The sequence below is a fragment of the Notechis scutatus genome, chromosome 3, assembly GCF_049901735.1.
Source record: "Notechis scutatus isolate UNSWTSFEM ecotype Mainland chromosome 3, rNotScu1.2, whole genome shotgun sequence".
NCBI lineage: Eukaryota > Metazoa > Chordata > Lepidosauria > Squamata > Elapidae > Notechis > Notechis scutatus.
In genome coordinates, this window is record NC_142011.1 from 88,553,647 (window position 1) to 88,572,218 (window position 18,572).

Below are 18,572 nucleotides of genomic sequence, written 5' to 3' on the forward strand. Positions count from 1 at the left end.
AACAACGTGGCAACCCCCCCGCCATTCCCCCCCCATTTCGCATGTTTTAATATAAGCCTTAATTTGGGGGGAGGGGCTTAATTTCATTTGATGCCAAGAAAACATGCTGGGACTTCCTATTGGGGGGGCCGTATTGTTGGAGAAACAGGGTAATAGCTGCATTACCCTTGTTGGGATTCTGACTGTAGCTCTCCATTATCAGCATGCAGCACCTCTCAGTTTGTATCAAAGCCTCTCTTGCCATTCAGCCCAGCTGGAACTATCCTATATTCTTTCACAGGTTCCTGAGCAAGTTATAAGCAAAATTTAAAGAGCAAAGTCCTATGGGAAGTGTGGGCTCTGATTTTATTTTTAGTGGGATTGTGTTTGGCTATGGCTATCTGTTGAGGAATTTTTAAGCAGACAATTTTGAGGCCTTTCCTATAGAAAGTGTCCAAGAATGCCTCTTGCATTTCCGAATATATTTCTTTCTCTTTCTGAACCCTTAAAAACATTTACTTGATAAACTACAATTTTAGGGTTTTCATCTTATTGTTGCAGTTTACTGTTGCAAGTACAAATGGCATTGTCATAAAGGAGATCGCAGTATAAATAGGGATTCCTTTATTATTTTAGAAAATTGTAACGCAAGGCTTCTGAGATTCTTAATAATAGATTCAGCTGCCATTGCTTCTAATTACATTAAAAAGCTGGTGTGGAAAGTTAAGGTTGCCCAAAACTTTGATCCTCAACCATTATTTCCATATACACATACGGTACATTTTCAAGCTGTACGTTTTGTTTAAAACAATTACTAAATTGTACTGGGAAAAAAACTTCATAGTCATTAAATAATTTTCCTTTTGGATCTTTGACAATCACAGAAAAGAAATATGTAAGACGGGGGTTACGGTAATTCATAGCATGTCCCACAAGAGGCTTAATTCTGCAGCCTACTTTCTGTGAAGTATTCCTTGTCTTCTATTCTTGGGGAGGAAAATGATCAGGCAAGATAGAACATTTAAAGTAAGGAAAGAAGAAAAAGCAGATGTAGGAGATTTATGCCTACAAAATAGTATACTCTAATTATTTAAGGGTTGTTTTGCTGAATCATAGGATGAAAGGAATCAACCAGGTGGTCAATCCAAGGAATGACTTGTCATCTTTAAATCCACATTCTAGACCTGGGCTACAGGTCTAGATTCAAAAGCCATCTCTTGCTCCATATGGTGAATGAGAAACAAAAAGTATATTTCCACCTCCTGAGGGCTCTACAGAAAAGTCGTAAGTGTAACTTTCCTTTTCTTTCTTTCTTTCTTTCTTTCTTTCTTTCTTTCTTTCTTTCTTTCTTTCTTTCTTTCTTTCTTTCTTTCTTTCTTTCTTTCTTTCTTTCTTTCTTTCTTTCTTTCTTTCTCCTTCCTTCCTTCCTTCCTTCCTTCCTTCCTTCCTTCCTCCTTCCCTCCCTCCCTCCCTCCCTTCCTTCCTTCCTTTTTCTTCTAGTTCTATTTCTGGGATGCTATGTGGAAATGATAGGCGTTTATCTCTGTATCCTTTTCATTATTGTCTAGAAGCATTATCTCAATGCAAGAGTAATTCCTTTGTTTCATTTTAGTACTTTGGAGAATTGTTAACCAAGAAAGGAACACAAATATTTTCCAGCTAAGACAAAACACACATGCGCACACACACATATATCCCCAGACCCCATACTTGCTTCTAGTTCAGACATTTATAAGCAATTTAAGTGGCACATGATGCTTGCTTTAGGTTGTATACAATGAGCGAGCGCCTGCAAAATTGCAAAGTAATGTACTTTGTTATAAATATATATGCTTTTCCCTGCAATGACAAGCCTATCTAAAGGAGAAATAAAAAAAACCTCCTTAAGGAGTTGAAGACTTCCTTTCAAATGAGTCATTTCCAATTGCAACGTCCTTCTAGTACTCTTTCATTCGGGCATGCTATAGGTTTTCTTTGGTGATTGCTGAAGTTTTAAGCTCCCTCCGCTTTCTAACTTGGTGCTGACCTGTAGTCCTCAGGTTGGAGGAGACACTGTTGGAAGAGTTGTAGAGACTTCTGCTGCAGCTACTGCTACAGTTGTACTTTCTCTTCCACGTAGTATTAGGCGCAGGCAACGCCGAAATTCTTCATTCTTCCAAGTATAGAGCAGTGGGTTGAAGGCAGAGAGAGAACAGAGAAGGAGACAGCTGGATAACTGCAGCTCCCGGGGGGCAGGCTGAAAGAAAAAGTTCAGGAGGCTTACCCACACCAATGGTTGGGTTGTCAGAAAGAATGTCAGACACAGGAGCAACACAGAGATGCTGCTCAAATGGCGCTGGGACCGACGGGAAGCTTGGCCAGTAGTATGGAGAAAGGGCAGCTGTTGCAGAAGATGGAAGTCAAGGACACTGACCCGTTTGACACTGCCTTGAACGTGCTTCACAATCCTCATGTAGCAATGGAGCAGGAGAACTGTCTGGCTGAGAATAGCAAGGGCTATTCCTAGGCTTGCATAGTTAGAGCTGTTGTTACTGGTGGCGTTTTCAGACTCTTGCTGGATTGATTGCCAGGTTTCCAGTCCTGGTTGGACCAAGGCAAGGAGAAGAGCAAATATCCAGGTCAAACATATCATCCAAGTAGAATGCTTCCTCTGATAAACAGCCTGGTAGACAATGTGTGGTTTGGTAATGATCACGTACCGGTTGAGGGCCACCAAGAGGTGGGAAAGTAATGAAACAAACAGCCCAAGAACAAGAAGACTACTCTGGAATAAGTGGTAACCTTCTGAATGAGCTGTAGGGGAACCAGAAGGTAGCAATCCCTGCATTGCTTCTTGTGGCATCCAAAAACCACACACACTCAGGTCAGCGATACAACCATTCACAATGAAAGCATTGCTGGTGATACGCAGCTTTCTGGAAGTGAAGACCATATAAATAACCGTGAAGTTGGATAAAGTTCCAGAGATAGCCAACAACAAATAGAGTAGAGACAAAGGCAACCTAGTTCCTAGGGAGTCTTCACGACAAAGGAACAATTGTAGGGGTCTGGAGCTCCAGGAAGAAGAGAAGGAAGAAGTGTTGACCATCTTGTTGCACAGAAGTTAAACTTTCTCGCACCTCCAAACAAACGTATTCGCTGGTTGATTCTAAGTGATAAAGCCCTTCCAAAATTAAGACATGTCTACAGGACTACACACAACACAGCCAAAGACAGATGGTTGGAAAAGTTGAAGGCATCCCCGAGAATGCAGATAATATTTAAGAGAATCAGACAAACTGGATTCTACAGAAGTCCATAAAACTCCCCGATCATTCCAGATTCAGTGTCAGCTATAAGCAATTTTTTTTTTTAAAAAAAAAGCATAGATGGGATTCAGAAGATAAAGTGAAGAAGATGCAGTGTTGTTTGAACCGGCGATGAGATCCCAAAAAGTGCATGTGAAGTGTGGCAGTTGTGAATAAGCAAAACATTAAAAAAACAAAAACAAATCCAGAGCAAAAACAATAATTCAACCATATAGATCCCCTTTTAGATGCCCAAGACCTCCTAAGGTAGCAATAAGATAGGAAAATGAGGAGCATTCCTCAAAGAAGGAAAAGGAATATCCCAAAATCCTAGGAAGTGTCTTAGCAGTGCATCTGAAGATGTGGCACGTTCTCTTGAGCTTTCCAAAATGCTTGCTGTATCTATCAGCGCTTAGAATGTGATGCTTCTGCGTCTGATCTTTATGAATTATTCAGAGATTATAGGAGGGAGAAGGGGAGGGAGAAGAAAATGTCACTTGCTCTAAAAAGGCAGCTATTGCAGAAATGGATATTTCTCCCTCTCCCTCTCCCTCCACCCACTGTGGTTCCTGAGTCACATTTTGCTTGAGATGGTAGTTCTGTTCACTGCTCTTTTTGGCCTTCTCCTACCACTGATGTTCAGTCATCCCAAGCTGGACAGAAACTCCTGCTTCCACATATTCTTCTCAACTCTAGGTTTGTGTTACGGTGAGAAAAGTTTTGATGCTTCTCCCAGTTTCAAAACATATGACCTAATTTTATCTTAATTGCAACATTCAAACCCTCCCTTAATTACATACCTTCCTGCTCCTTGGCAACAAGAATTGTTATATTTCTGAGCTGGCCTTCTAATATAATCCCATCTATGTTACGTAAAGTTGTAAAATTAATACGTTACATAACCTTTCAACTTGGGTGTTTGAAATTTTGTGTAATGTATTAATTTGCGCAAAATATTTGCCACTTTTGAAACCTGTATGGAAATGAAACAAATAGAAACTACAAATACAGAAATGAGTAACTGAGATGGATCAATATATCTTCCACTTGCAGCTGTCCTAACTTTCCTGTAGTCTGTTCCATCATTTTCAAGGGGGGGAAAAAAACAAGGAAAGTAACTGTAGTGAAAACTGGTTGACAGTAGTACTAGATATGGGTGAAGGGTTTAACTCAGAGGTGGGGAACTATGGCCATTTTATGACTTGTGGAATTCAACTCCCAGAATTCCTGAGCCAGCCATGGTGGCTCAGGAATTCTGGGAGTTGAAGCCCACAACTCACAAAAGGGCCATAGTTCCTCACCCCCTGGTCTAACTGGATATGAGACTTTTTCCAGATGAACTCAGGTTTTGGACAACAGTTGGGACTGCTACTGTCGTACTACCCTCCCTTCTGCACAACATCTTTCCTGGTGGAACTGCTGGATTCATTACTGGATTGGTGGTGGACTCCATGAGGATAGTAGCTCTCAGGGATTTTAATATGCCTCCAAGGGATGTTGAGTCCATAGCAGCTTAGGGCTCATGACCACCCTGGCAATCATGCATTTCTTCCAAGTAATCAAAGGCTTGACATATACCAGGAGTTGCACTCTTCATCTATTTTGTTTTACACAGCAGTTATGATGTGATGTGGCAGAAAAGGACCTAGTGGTCCATTAAGTTTGTTTGTTTTTGTTTTAATTATTTTTTACCATGTTTCCCTGAAAATAAGACCCTGTCTTATAATTATTTTGCCACCAAAGGCACCAGGTCTTATTTTGGACGGATGTCATCCACTAACCTCACTTGCGCGCATTGCCCCTGGCTTCCTTTTTGCTGTCAGAGGCCTTCATGAACTTCTCTTGTGGCCGGCAAGGCTTGGCAGCCTTTGTTATCAGCTAGAAAGGCTTCAGGAAAGCCTTGCCAGCACAGAAAAAATGGGTCGGCAAGGCAGGTGTCAGGGTATGTGAGGCCTGGCTATAACTGTCCAAAGTTAAGTAGAAGGGCAGCTCCACACCCCCACCCCCAGCCTAGTTTAATTTTTACCTATGCACTCTGGAGTGGGCGGGATCTTAATTAGGGCTTATTTTGGGGGGTAGGACTTATATTGGGCGCATGTGTAAAAATCAAGCTTGGACTTACTTTTAGGGTAGGTCATATTTTCAGGGAAACGGTATATTTATTTCGATTTTATGTTTTAATTTTCATTGGACGATTGGCATGTGTTTATTCCAAGTATGCTTACATTCAGTTTCTAATGATTGATCCACTACCTCCAATGGAAGTTGGTTCCAAGTTTCCGTTACTCTTTCTGTGAATACTTTCCAACATTACTTTTGAACTTCCCTCTGGTCAGTTTAAGGTTATGCCCCATGTTCTTGATTTTTGCTTAATATCTTGATTTTTGCTTAATAGCATAATTCATAAACTGCCTAGAGGCACTGGAAGTTGGACAGCTTTCAAAACTAACTAAATAATAATAATTATGAAATAACACATGCCACTTTGAGTTCCTAAACAAAAGATAGTATATAAAACTAACAAATAATATTTCCCATTGTCACTATTACTGATCCTAGCATAGGACAAAAATAAAAAAACCTAATTTTTGTTTCTCTAAGTATTAAGTATTGCAGACAACAAATTATTGATTTGGGATGGCAGTATAGACATAGCTTTACAGAAATAATTAGATAAAGATTTTAAATGCTACTTTAATCTTACCCATTTTTAAAAAAATGATTTCATAGGAACTCAATTTACAAATTGCTGTGTAGAGAATGGCAACACCATATTTGAAGAACAGAAAAGAAGTAAATTTTTATTACTCTGATATAAAAATAAACATTAATAGTTCCAAATGTTTTATAAGAAAGTGGTAATAATTGCAATTCATGAGAAAATATAAAATGGATCCTTTAAATAGAATATAGATAGCATACTTCAGAGAATATACACTGAAATAAGAAAGCATAGTTAATATTGCTTATCAATTAAATCATTTAATTTTTTTTAAACTAAATTTTATGTTCAAATATAGATTACAATTGATTTCCCCCTATAATCTGCATTACTTTCAACATTTCTTCCAATTCAAAGAGCCACTTTGTATGCTTTGCTTATCCACTGTAATGCTGTTCTCTATAAGGAAACATATTCAAAATGCTCAAAGTTATTCCTATTATACATACAAAAATTATAGAAGAGACCAAGAAGGTTCATGGTTGTAGCATGTCAATAATGAGACAACAAATGGCTGGTATTAACAATAGTATTGTATTTCATAATTTCTGCTTAAAATAAAGAATAAATCTATGTATAATTTTGACATTCATTAGCATTTATATTTCTACATTGGAAAAATAATACATCTGTCTCATAAGTAGTCTAATAACAAAATACATATCAAATTTTAGAGGTAGAAATTACCTTAGAATTTGCCTATTACTTACTCATACATATAGTACATTTGATGTACATGTGATAAAATATTGCATTCAGTAATTAAAGCAGCAGATAATAAACACAAAACACAAAAAAATGCAGCCATCATAATTGGAACTTTCCCTCGCCTATTTAAATACCCAATCCTTGTTAGCTGATATGAAATGATCTACCAATCTTTGATCTCCCCTTGACATAATTCATCAAATTAGCAAACTTCCAGTTAACTGGAATTGTGCATTTTGTTCCAACTTGAAAGCCGAAGTTGCCAGATTCAGAGCAAACCATTAACCATTATTTTATCATAACTAATCTATTCTAAAGCAATGAATGATAATTTTCTTTTTTAGATTAAATAAGAGTATTTTGACTAACCACGGGGATCTGTGGTTTTTATTGTTTGCCCAAGGAAGGAAAGAGTGAAATGGTTGCATAATATGCATTTTTAAAAAAGTGTTTTTTCCTTGGTAGCCATTAATAGGGGAGCTTTCTTTTGATCATAATACAAATGGTATGTGAATGTTACCAATTAGTGCACCCAGAATGGCACTAAATTAGTAGTACAGACCCAAGACAAAGCTGTTTCAAAAATAATTGTGAATGGAGGCAGAGGAGGTTTTGCAGTCAGAGCGCTGTAACTTCAATTTTCATTATATTTTGCTGTATTAGAACCTCAAGGTCACTTAGCCAGTAACATGGTAAGATCATTAGAACAAATAGAGTCCACTTTTGTCCTTTATGAGAATGAAACTAAGGAACAAGAAAGAACACCTTACAAAAGCTTGATGGACATGTTCTGTTCCTTATTTCACAAACTAACAGCCCCGCCCAGAAAAGTTAATTAGTTGAAAATTGGCATTTTACTCTCAAACTGTAAAAAAAGTTCTTGGGGAACAAAAATGGGACTGGGGGCTATTTGCAGCTCATGGTCATCTGCGTTAAGGTGAACTGAGAACTAAATGTTCAAGATTATATTAGCCCCTAGCTACACAGCATTTGCAAAGAATAATATGGATAATATGATTGTATAAAAATTGTGGAAAATAAGGAGCTATGTACAGCTTTAAAAACATTCTTGCAAACTGTAATTAAAATGTGATTAAAAGACTTCCTGCCTCTTGGTCTCAGTTTATAATAAAAAGAAATGTCGTCTGTCTTATTTCACTGAATAACCCAATGAAAATCAGATACCATTGTAGCCTTACAAATTCAATCAGTATATTAGATCTTCCCTGCTATGACAACCTTTTTCCAATGTTCTAATATTATACAACTTGTAGACAAGGCTATATACAGAAAGGAAAACACAGGAAACCTTTTGACATACAAATTATAGAGCACAATTGTTAAGAAATACAGATGTAATTAAAATTAGTTTCTCTTTGTAATTAAAGATGCTAGGGCAAGTCTATGTCACAGACTTCCTTAAGACTTTTAAAATGTGAACATTTCAAACATTAGCATCTGAAATTAAAAAGGGTACAAATATAATTTTTCCACTAGTAAAATTCTAAAAACCTAAAGCAACAGTGATAGATACAATAAGGACAACAGGTAGCAGGGCTGGTATGGCCAAGATCAAGAGATGTACAATTTTGTTTCCAAATCTGCAGACATAATTGAGCAGATCGTTGGGGTTTCTGGAATCTTTAACTCACAAGGTGTGTAGTACTAGCAGCCATGCTCCCCCAGTAAGTCTGCAGATGGACAGGTTTCTCTGGATCTTGGCTCATGTTTGAAGTATAAAACAATAATTGAAAAATACACATTTTTGGTAAAAAAAAAACAAACCCACCCTGAATTCTAAACCAAAATATACTATATTTTTATATAATATACATGTTTTTGTGTACACATGGACACACAACATCTTTTACTCAATACATATACATTATAATACTGAACCCAGAACCATCATTATAAACTACTGCTACAGTTCATTAGAAGTATTCTCAATATTAAAATCTTGATTTGTACACAAAATTGTAATATTCAGAAGTTCAATTACAACACATTTGTAGTAGTCACTACTGAAGTCCCTGATTATGCAAAGATTTGGGGTTTAAGTTCTAATCATGTATGAAGAAGTATTTCTCCAGTGAAGTGTCTCCTTCAACATTCTTCCTCTTTGAAGAAAAATGATTTTTAAGAGATGTCCAGCTTTCACCGAAGCAGTAAGGCTTTAGTACTGAACATATTCAGACTGAAGGGACTGTGTAAGGTAAAAACAAAAGCTGGTATTAAGATTCAGTTAGAAGGACTTCAATTTCAATCATATGAACATTTTTTTTAGTATCAGACCTTTGCTGCACAAACAAAAAACAGTTTTAAAGGATTTAACACATATATCTTCCAAATGTACTCTTCTTATACCATAAAAAACACACCACAGCCCAGAAGCTGTGAAATACTTATCTGAAGCTAATCCCAAGCCACAGTTTAAAACTGTAGCTATAATATATACATTATTCTGTGTATCATTTTGTAAGGCCTTTCCCCCTTCTTATTAGAGGTAAGCCTGGTGTACTGATGTAACCTTCTCTTCAGATAGCAGAAACATCAGTAAGAGCTGCAAAGAAGGACATCTTTGGCTCTTGATCTTTTCATTAAGAAATTTATTTCTTAACAGAATTAACAATTCCTGTTCATTTTACCTCCAGGTTTAGAAAGCAACCTACAACTATTGGGAAGTATTGTCATAAGCTCTTTTTCTGTGTTATGAAAATTCAAATAAAAAAATATATGGAAAAGAACAGAACATTTGGGTAACCTTATAAAAACTGTTCTTTTAAGGCGATAAGACTGTTCTTGCACAGAAACTGGGCATTCAATAGATTTTTAAATTTTGTCTTCATTAATTAAGAACATTCCAGCTGCCTTTTCTTTCAAGTGCTTTGAAACGAAGGGCACAGCCTTAATTATCTCTAACATTCACTTCCGTACAGAAAATCTGCCTATTGTATCTTAATTACATTCATTTCAGCTTCAATAAGGAAAGCATTCCAGTTTCATTTTGTTCAAATATGAATCAAGCAGGAATACATCTTAAACGTTAGTGACATGCTTTGTATACGTTAGAGAGAAGAAAAAAGAAGAAATAAAAATGAATGTACAGTTAATGTAAGCAACAATAAGAGGGACAGGCAGAAAATTAGCAGAGTTTAAAGCTTGCCATGAAATCTAATTTCTAATAATTTGAGCTTTTTTCTGCTGATATCTGTAACAAATATTGATTGGTTCAACTGCTGATACTTCGTCTGCAAAGAAAAAGTAAATTTCCACTTAACTTTTGTCGCTCTAATAGTAGTGTGACATGGAATTGAAATGATTTCAGTATTTTTAAATAAGCTCATTTACCTGGTAATAACTTCCAGTAAAGACAACTGTTAAAGAAACTGGAAGAAACTCCTCCTCTCATATATACCAGCAAATGATAGATTTCACTAGATTGCCTGAGTGACCTTACAAAGCCAGCACACATGCAAAAAATCGCACGCAAATTAGTCTAGTTGTATAACAGAATTAGCTTAATGAAGTAAAACTTCAATTGTGAATACTCAAGTATATTTCATCAGTGTTGCCTATTTTCTCTTTCTATTGCTCCAACTTTTCATTCAGGATGTTTCCTGGATTTCTCTTACTGTGTGCTATTCCAACAAAACAACTGTGAACTAAATTCTGAAGGACTTTCTATTTTCAACATGCTCTTACCTTCCAAAAACAACTTACATTTTATGTACTATGCTGCAGAAATGTATTATAAAAACTATCGGAATGGGACATTCCATTTCCAAGCAGAAAGATATAAATAAGGACAAAACTGGTTACATGGTGCCTCCTGGTGGTCAAGGTAACTGAGAACACATAGGATACACACTGCATAAAAGTAGATCAATTTTCCCCTCCCCCCAAGCGGGATTGTGTCATGTACAATCCCATGCTTGGGGTCACGACATAATGTAACAACTGTTTTGTTCTGCTCTAAAAGTTTAAGGGTAGATAGATTATATGTATACCATTCGGATAACTTCTGAGTATTCCTTCCTACAACCACTGAATTGCAGGGCCTGGATAGCTCCTAAAGCTAAAATAATGCATGAAGTCATCCAAAAGATCCAGAGTTCAATTCCCAGCAGAGGATTTGAACCCCAAAGAATAAAAACCTGGCTCCCCACATCTGAAGCATCCCAGTAAGGATGACAACGATCATGTGGTACTTTTCTGGTAGTCAATGTAACTAATTATAAAAATAAGTTCTCCGGTATGGAAAATATACTTTTTGTTGTTGTTGTTTTTAGTAGCGACTGGAACGGACTTATTTTAAAACATTTAAAATAGTTTAGTTTCAAATTTGTGCAATATATTATTTTGCCAGAAAAAATATTTGCAAGATTTTTTTTTAAAACAAAGTAACCTATTTGCCAGATACTCTCAACAAAAGATCTCATACTGACCAATAAAATAAATACAATTTATAAAAGCCTTAGTTCTTTTATTTTTAGTATTTCCATGCTATATTCAAAAGATGATGTAAGAGATAAATCTTACAAGTTCAAGTAGGTAGACAACAGCTAAAATTCAGAATATTACAATTTCCTGCTGTTGCCACAAAGGCTTTTCTCTATCCTATGTAGAGGAGATAATAGTCCCTGCACAAATGGCTTAAACTGTATCTTAGGACATTGGGTTTTTTGGGTATTTCCCCTCCAAAAGTTATGTAAAATGGTGATGCTCCTTGTTTTATCCATTTCATTCACACAGAGGAAATATACTAAAAGAAAACATAAGGCTAAATTTAGAGTAGACTGAGAACTAATACTGATTTCCCCCCACTTTTTGTCTATTATTTTACAGATAATCATCACCTCACGACAATAATTTGAACTGGAATTTTCATCACTAAGTGATGCAGTCATTAAGTGGAATGTGGTGAGACCGTATCGCGTAGTGACGGCACCTGCGGCAGTTCTCACTGCTAGTTAAATAAAAATTGTGGGTCATTAAGCAAGGACCTCATGTGATTGTGACTTCCGGCCAGCTTCCCACAAGCAGAGTCACTGGGGAAGCTGGCTGGAAGTCATGAGTCCTGGGTGGCTTGCAAAGAAACCAGTGGACAGATGCGCAGTATGGAATGAGTTGAGGAATTGCAGCAATGAGTACCGCGGTACATGTAAAATCCCAAAGCAAAGCAAACTGTGAAGGTTGCTGCAGCACTGTGCGAGTGTGTGGGGGCTAGAGAGGGGATGTTGAAGTACGAGTGCACTGTGGGGTATAAGATCTCTTGGATCTCACATTCTGTAGGTGACTCCACAGGAGAAAAGGTTGCAGGAGCAACTTGCAACCTTCCCTGCAGGCTTCCCCAGTGACTTTGCTTATAGGAAGCCAGAAGGGAAGGTAATCACAGGATAGCAGGATGCTGCAACCATCATGTAAACTGGTTGCCAAATGCTTGTTTTGCAACCCAGGACTATAGGGGTGCTATAATAGCTGGAACTTTGAATTTTGAGGACTGATTGTAAGTACCACTTGTTCAGCACTGCCACAACTTCGAACACTCCCTGAATGAGTGGTTATCAACCAAACATTACCTTTATAAATGTAGTTAATTCTTCTAACTTAGACAATTCAAAATCCTACTGAATCTCTCCGTGCTCTTTGTATGTATCTTTAAAAATGTAAAAAGAAAACCTGGTACCGACATGAACACCTGACACTTTCAGCGTTTCATTACAATGAATTAAAATGGATATAAAAAAGAAAGGTGCGCTCACGGAAGACATTACAAAAATTAGGAAGCAAAACAATCATCTTTCTTTCCCGTAGTGTCAAAAAAAAACACAACAAAAAGTAGCTGACTGGTTTTGGTTGAGATAATAAAGATACTAGTTGCGCAAGAAGAAGAGGTCATGAAATGAGAAAAAGACCAGAAAGGAAGGTCTAAGAATTGTTAGAAACTTTGGAGAAAACTTTGATTGAAGGGAAGTTCTACAAGGTCTCTGAAAGGGCTGCTGAACTATGAACTTACAGGAATCGATCGACTCAGATATCTTGCTGAAGAAGCAGTGAGCCCCGTAAAAGATCTGAAGGTGTTGTACTCCTCTGCCAGGACGTTGGAAGAATTGACATAGTTGTTGAGGTTGGTAGTGCTATTGCCTCTCCTGTTGTACAGGTTGTTGTTCAGCTCATGATAATTTCTGGCAGGCAACAGCGCACTGCCATTCAAATGACTGGAGAGTTGGCTTACAGAATAACCTGTCCTAGAAGATGATAATGTCAGTTTGCTCTCAGCATCATCTGAAGCAGCATGCAGGTTCCCTAGAGAACTGGCTAACCTGGAGTTTATGGAAAAGCTGAATGGAAAACACATGTGGGGTAAAAATACACACAAAATGTACGCACAGGTGATGATCAATGCAAGACATGCTTTAAAAGGCACTTGGAGGAGGAGGAAAAAAAATCACTTTCTCAATATTAAATGGTGGCAACATACAGCTTAATTCTTTCGGTAAATTATGGGGAAACCATTGGGAACATTTTAGGATAAAGAACAGTTGCAAAATGATTGCAGTGCTTTGAAGAAATACATAGATGTAATCTCCAGTGATCCTGGAACCTGACGCAACATTTTTCTAGCATTTGTTATTTAAAGGTGGTTTCCTTTTGGTTTCTAATAAGCTGGAATAGGCTAATATGGGATAAATTATTTTGAAAAATATTGTGGCATGTAGTTTTTTAAATATGAAATCAATGGGATGATATAAATGTAATTTTATTAGTGCTCATAGCCAAACTATGATTACTATACAATTATTCCTATGGTCAAACTAAGTTATCAGAAGCAAGTTTGTAAAGTTACATCAAAGGCATTCAGAATACCTTAGATTTCTTACACAAGAAATCCCAATTGCAAATGAAAAATAAAGTATTTTGTCCCTATACTCCCTCTTCCCAAAAGATAAAAGACATAGCAGAGTAAAAAATACCTTTTAAAATTTGGAACTGAGGATGGAGCATGCCTATTTATTCTCTTTGCTGTGGGTGATGCCGAAACGATAACTTTGGTGGCCTTCAAAGGAGACATGGATCCTTGGGAGAGAGCTGCTGTATTCAATCTGAAAGTACACCAACAGGAAGCAAAAGTATGTTCATACGATTGGTATAACATTTATTTTTCTATCCATTTAGTTTTCATACCAGGATCTCTGAATATACATCTTTATATAAATAAAAAACATTAAAACATTCTCAGGGTTTTCATGTGATGAATTATGTCTTCTACAACTGGGATCTAAAGATGTCTGGACACAATCAAATCTTATGGAGGAACAGGACAATATTTTATTCCGCAGGTGAATTTTATTCTATGGGTGAATCACAACATCGTGCCAAAGGATCTCCCATCCTTTGGGTACTTTTCAGAGGTCATGTTTGGTCTTGGACTGCAAATGAAATGTTGACGTAATTCAGGAGCATCTCTAAAGAAGAATATGACTGAAGCACTTTTTTGGAATTGAATCCAAAGCAGAGGTGGTATTCAGCAGGTTCTGACCAGTTCTGGAGAACCAGTAACGGAAGTTTTGAGTAGTTCGTGTTAGGAATCTGTCCACCAATTAGTTGGGTTGGCAATATATAAACCAACAATGTATGTTTGTAGCTTTAACACAAAATCACTGTATTGATTCCGACTGATAGATTGTATTGTGAATTGCCATAAGAGGGAGCTAGAGATCATGGCTTGCTGTCTCTGACATTCTGTATCTCTGACATTCTGTATCTCTGACATTCTGTTGCTATCAAAGGTTCTCTGTTGTGCTTATATTTTGATATCTTTGTTTCCTGTAAATGACAAAGGCAACCGGTAAGAAGACTTTGTAATTGGATATTCTTTGGACTGTTAAACGTATATGACCTGGACTGTTTATTGTACTGTGCTATTTCTTAAAGTAAACTTTAACTCAATTTAGTGTATCTGTGTGTGGCTGGATAATTATTCATAACTATTCTCATAAATGTTTCCATGTGCATATCCTTGTTACTCAAGGGTTATTCTGTACATATCATAACAGTTTGGAGAACTGGTAGCGGAAATTTTGAGTAGTTCAGAATACCACCTCTGAATGGCCCTGCCCCCATCTATTCTCTGTCTCCTGAGTCCCAGCTGATCGGCTGAGCCTTCTTTTGTTGCCCTGCACAGGAGAACGGAGCCTAAAAGCAGGTTAGTGGAGTGGGGAGAGAATGGGGATTTTACAGTATCCTTCCCCTGGAGTGGGGTAGGAATGGAGATTTTACAGTATCCTTCCCCTGCAAAGCCCACCAAGCCACGCCCACCAAGCCACATCACGCCTACCAAGCCACACCCACAGAATGGTAGTAATTTTTTTTTAATCCCACCACTGATCCAAAGTCCCATACATCTTCAAAAGATAACTTGCCCCATGGACATGTATCAGTGCGACTATACTGCAATACATGAATCAGGCTTTAATGAGATAGATCAATTTGCTTTAAATATTAGTATGGTTATATCTAGGAAGAATTACATATCAAGCTATGAAACCAAAGGCTAAGCAGCTTTCCAAACTTTAACTTTTGCCCACTGAAGTTTCAAAGAACAATAAATAACAGACATGTGTCCTTGCATGCTATACGTGTATGGACCCAGTTTATCTACAAGCAAGGTTGCATGGGAACTTGAATATCAATGTTTGCTATTTCACAACCTTATTATTAAATGAACTACAAAACCATTCTTTGATCTACAGCTTTAACATGGAGAACAGCTTTTACATTCTATCACAGCACTGTTACTATTAGTAATATTTAGTAATTATTAGTAATACTACGTATGTAATTACAATTACAACAGCAATTCAGAAGGTAAAGGTTCCACTTGCACATACGTGCTAGTTGTTTCTGGCTCTAGGGGGCGGTGCTCATCTCCATTACAAAGCCGAAGAGCCAGTGCTGTCCGAAGACGTCTCTGTGGTCATGTGGCCGGCATGACTAAACGCTGAAGGCGCATGGAACACTGTTACCTTCCCACTAATGGTCCCTATTTTTCTATTTGCATTTTTACATGCTCTCAAACTGCTAGGTTGGCAGAAGCTGAGACAAGTAACGGGAGCTCACTCTGTTACACGGTGCTAGGGATTTGAACCACCGAACTGCCGATCTTTCTGATCGACAAGCTCAGCGTCTTCTTTCTAAATATTCAAAACAAATACCTGAAAGGCTGGGATATGGATCTGACATGTGTTTTCATATCTTCTAACCTGAAAAGGCAATAATATTTTACGTAAGAAGTATTGAACTAAAAAGGTTATATATTACCTAATTTATATAGCCAATATTTACTCTTCCAACAATCTAATATACTAAATTAAACACATATCCCACAAATTCAGAAAAGCAGTTAAGCAAGCAACCAAGCAGGTAGGCAGGCAAATCAGTAAATGTATCAATGAATATATACATAAATAACATAAATAAATACTGGAGCGTTGCTCAGATCTCCCTCCTCGAGTCTAGCAGATGTCTTCTTTAAAAGGAAATTATTTCTACCATTGTTCATGAAGACTGGATGTTGGCTGAATCCATCTCTCTATAGAAGGAACTGGCAAGCTATGTGCCATCAACAAAAAATCATCAGGTTTGTGTTCGCATACTGTCCTTTACATAGCCTGGTACTGAAAATAGGATTCTCTTCAATGACCCTAACACGAAGAAGGTCATACGTGCAACTGAATTACAATTCCCATCTTCCCATAATTTTATTTTGCCGGCTAGTACAGTAGAGTTCAGAGTTCAACACATTACCCATTTCTAGGATATTGGATAGGAGTAGGATAGGATAGGATAACAAGTCAAGAGTACAGCACACAAGGTTTTCATGGACAGGTTCAATCACTAACACCTTCATATAAACAAAATGAGGGACATATAGTAAACTGTGGTTAGGATTTAAGGTTTTAAGAACGGATTGGGTATGTCTAGTTTAATGAAAAGTAGGACGAGGGGTGACATGATATTTGAGTATTTTGAGGGGCTGCCACAAAAAAGAGGGAGTCAACTTATTTTCCAAAGCCCCAGAAGGCAGGCCAAGAAACAATGGATGGAAACTAATCAAGGAGAGAAGCAACCTAGAACTAAAGAGAAATTTCCTAAAAGTGAGGATAATTAACCAGTGGAACTGCTTGCTTTCAGAAGTTTTAGATGCTCCATCACTGGAGGTTCTTAAGAAGAGACTGGACAATTGTCTGAAAGGGTGTAAGGTCTCCTGTTTGAGCAGGGAGTTGGACTAGCAGACCTCCCAAGGTCCCTTCCAACTCTAGTCTGTTTGATTGATTGATAGTACTCCACAGGCCAATGTATTGCAACATTCAATAAATTTCATAAGGATTTAAATGATCAATTGGCAATAGAGGCCTGATAATCTTATGGACAAATACATCCCTTTTTGACATTACAGGCAGTCCTCGACTTACAGTCACAATTGGGATCACTAAGCAATGTGTTTAAGTGAGTCACACCCAATGGTTTTCCCCATTGACTTTCTTCTGTTCCCACCCCACCCCGGCCAGGAATATTGTAAATAGTCCTCAGATGACCCCAGGATGTTGCAAGCATCATAAATACATGGCAATTGTCAATTGCCCAAACTAGATCATGTGATAAGTCACTTCTTAAAGCATGTCATGATTTCAAACAGTCATTCAATGGTCATAAATCAAGCACTACTTATATAGCAAGCAGTAGCCCCTTCTAGTATGCTTTAGCAGCTGGTCAAATTTATAAAAGTACTGTGGAAGGATGCTATAACCATACACTAGACCTGGGCTGTCAAATTCGCAGCCTGCGGGCCAGATGCGTCACACGTTGGCCAAGCCTACGCCTGCTTTAGCGAAGGGGGGGAAAGTCGTGATACATCAGGTGACACTGCCATGAGGACGCAAGTTTGACACTCCTGCCCGAGACCATTAGAAAAGTAAAAATGTCAGTGTGATTTTTTAAAAAAATCAATATTAGAACAGAATCTGAATAACTCACCTAAGAGCTCCTGTTGTAGCTGAACGTGGCTGCCTCTGAAGTTTTAAGGCACAAAGTTGATCTCCCTGGGTCATGTCATTCTTAGCTTCTGAATCTTCTTCCAAACCATTCTGGAAAACAATAATTTAATTAAAAGAAAAAACATTTTGAGAACAAATCTATGACACAGGAATCACTTTAGATGTCAGGATTCCGACAGTTTCTATGGTCTTTTTAGAGTTGCCAATAGGTTTTTCTTCTCCTCCCTCACATTATTTTTGGCTCCTGACAACTTACCAATAGCATTTATCCCTTTAAAAATGTTTTTAAGCACAAAAGGAATAATATAACAAAAGCAAACTTCACTGTAAATGCATACACAATATACTGAAAGGAAATATAGGTAGTCTTCCACTTACAACAGTTCATTTAGTGATCGTTCAGTTACGGCACTGAAAAAAGTGACTTACGACTGTTTTTCAGTTACAACCTTTGCAGCATCCCTATTGATCATGTGATCAAAATTCAGATGGTTGGCAACTGGTTCATATTTATGACCATTTGTGTGCCCCAAAAGGTCATGTGATCCCCTCTTGAGACCTTCTGACTAGCAAAGTCAATGGGGAAGCCAGATTCACTTAACAACTGGGTTACTAACTTATCAACTGCAGTGATTTCCTTAAGAACTGTGGCAAAAAAAAAAAAAAAGTTGTAAAAGGGGGTAAAACTCACTTAACAATAGAAAATTTAGGCTCAATTGTGGCCGGGAAGTCACAAACTTTAATAATAAAATACTGGACATGGAAGCAGCGAGGAGTTTAACTTGTCCCAGGTTTCCATATGGATGAAGGTGAAAA

The 18,572-nt window shown here is 37.6% G+C and overlaps 2 protein-coding genes across 5 annotated transcripts in view; both read right to left on the reverse strand.

Moving 5' to 3' along the window:
- CDC14A (cell division cycle 14A) overlaps positions 1 to 18,572 on the reverse strand; it is an 85,117-nt gene that overhangs the window by 9,674 nt on the left and 56,871 nt on the right. The window contains exons 12-16 of one of the 4 annotated variants that reach the window (XM_026671794.2): positions 17,737 to 17,846; positions 15,915 to 15,962; positions 13,674 to 13,802; positions 12,716 to 13,040; positions 6,504 to 8,902 (exon numbers count right to left, since the gene is read on the reverse strand). In XM_026671794.2, coding sequence (XP_026527579.1) covers positions 8,873 to 8,902; positions 12,716 to 13,040; positions 13,674 to 13,802; positions 15,915 to 15,962; positions 17,737 to 17,846 — 642 coding nt within the window. In that variant the 3' untranslated portion in view covers positions 6,504 to 8,872. Of the gene's footprint in view, positions 1 to 6,503; positions 8,903 to 12,715; positions 13,041 to 13,673; positions 13,803 to 15,914; positions 15,963 to 17,736; positions 17,847 to 18,572 lie in introns of those variants that run through there. The other 3 variants (XM_026671795.2, XM_087960736.1, XM_026671796.2) reach the window with 3 other exon arrangements.
- On the reverse strand, positions 1,451 to 3,741 carry GPR88 (G protein-coupled receptor 88). The gene has a single exon (XM_026671797.2). The coding sequence runs from the start codon at positions 3,065 to 3,067 to the stop codon at positions 2,015 to 2,017; it is 1,053 nt and encodes a 350-aa protein (XP_026527582.1). The 5' UTR covers positions 3,068 to 3,741; the 3' UTR covers positions 1,451 to 2,014.

Excerpts from the sequence above, each read along its gene's own strand:
- GPR88 (XM_026671797.2), bottom strand. The coding sequence starts at position 3,067 with ATGGTCAACACTTCTTCCTTCTCTTCTTCCTGGAGCTCCAGACCCCTA.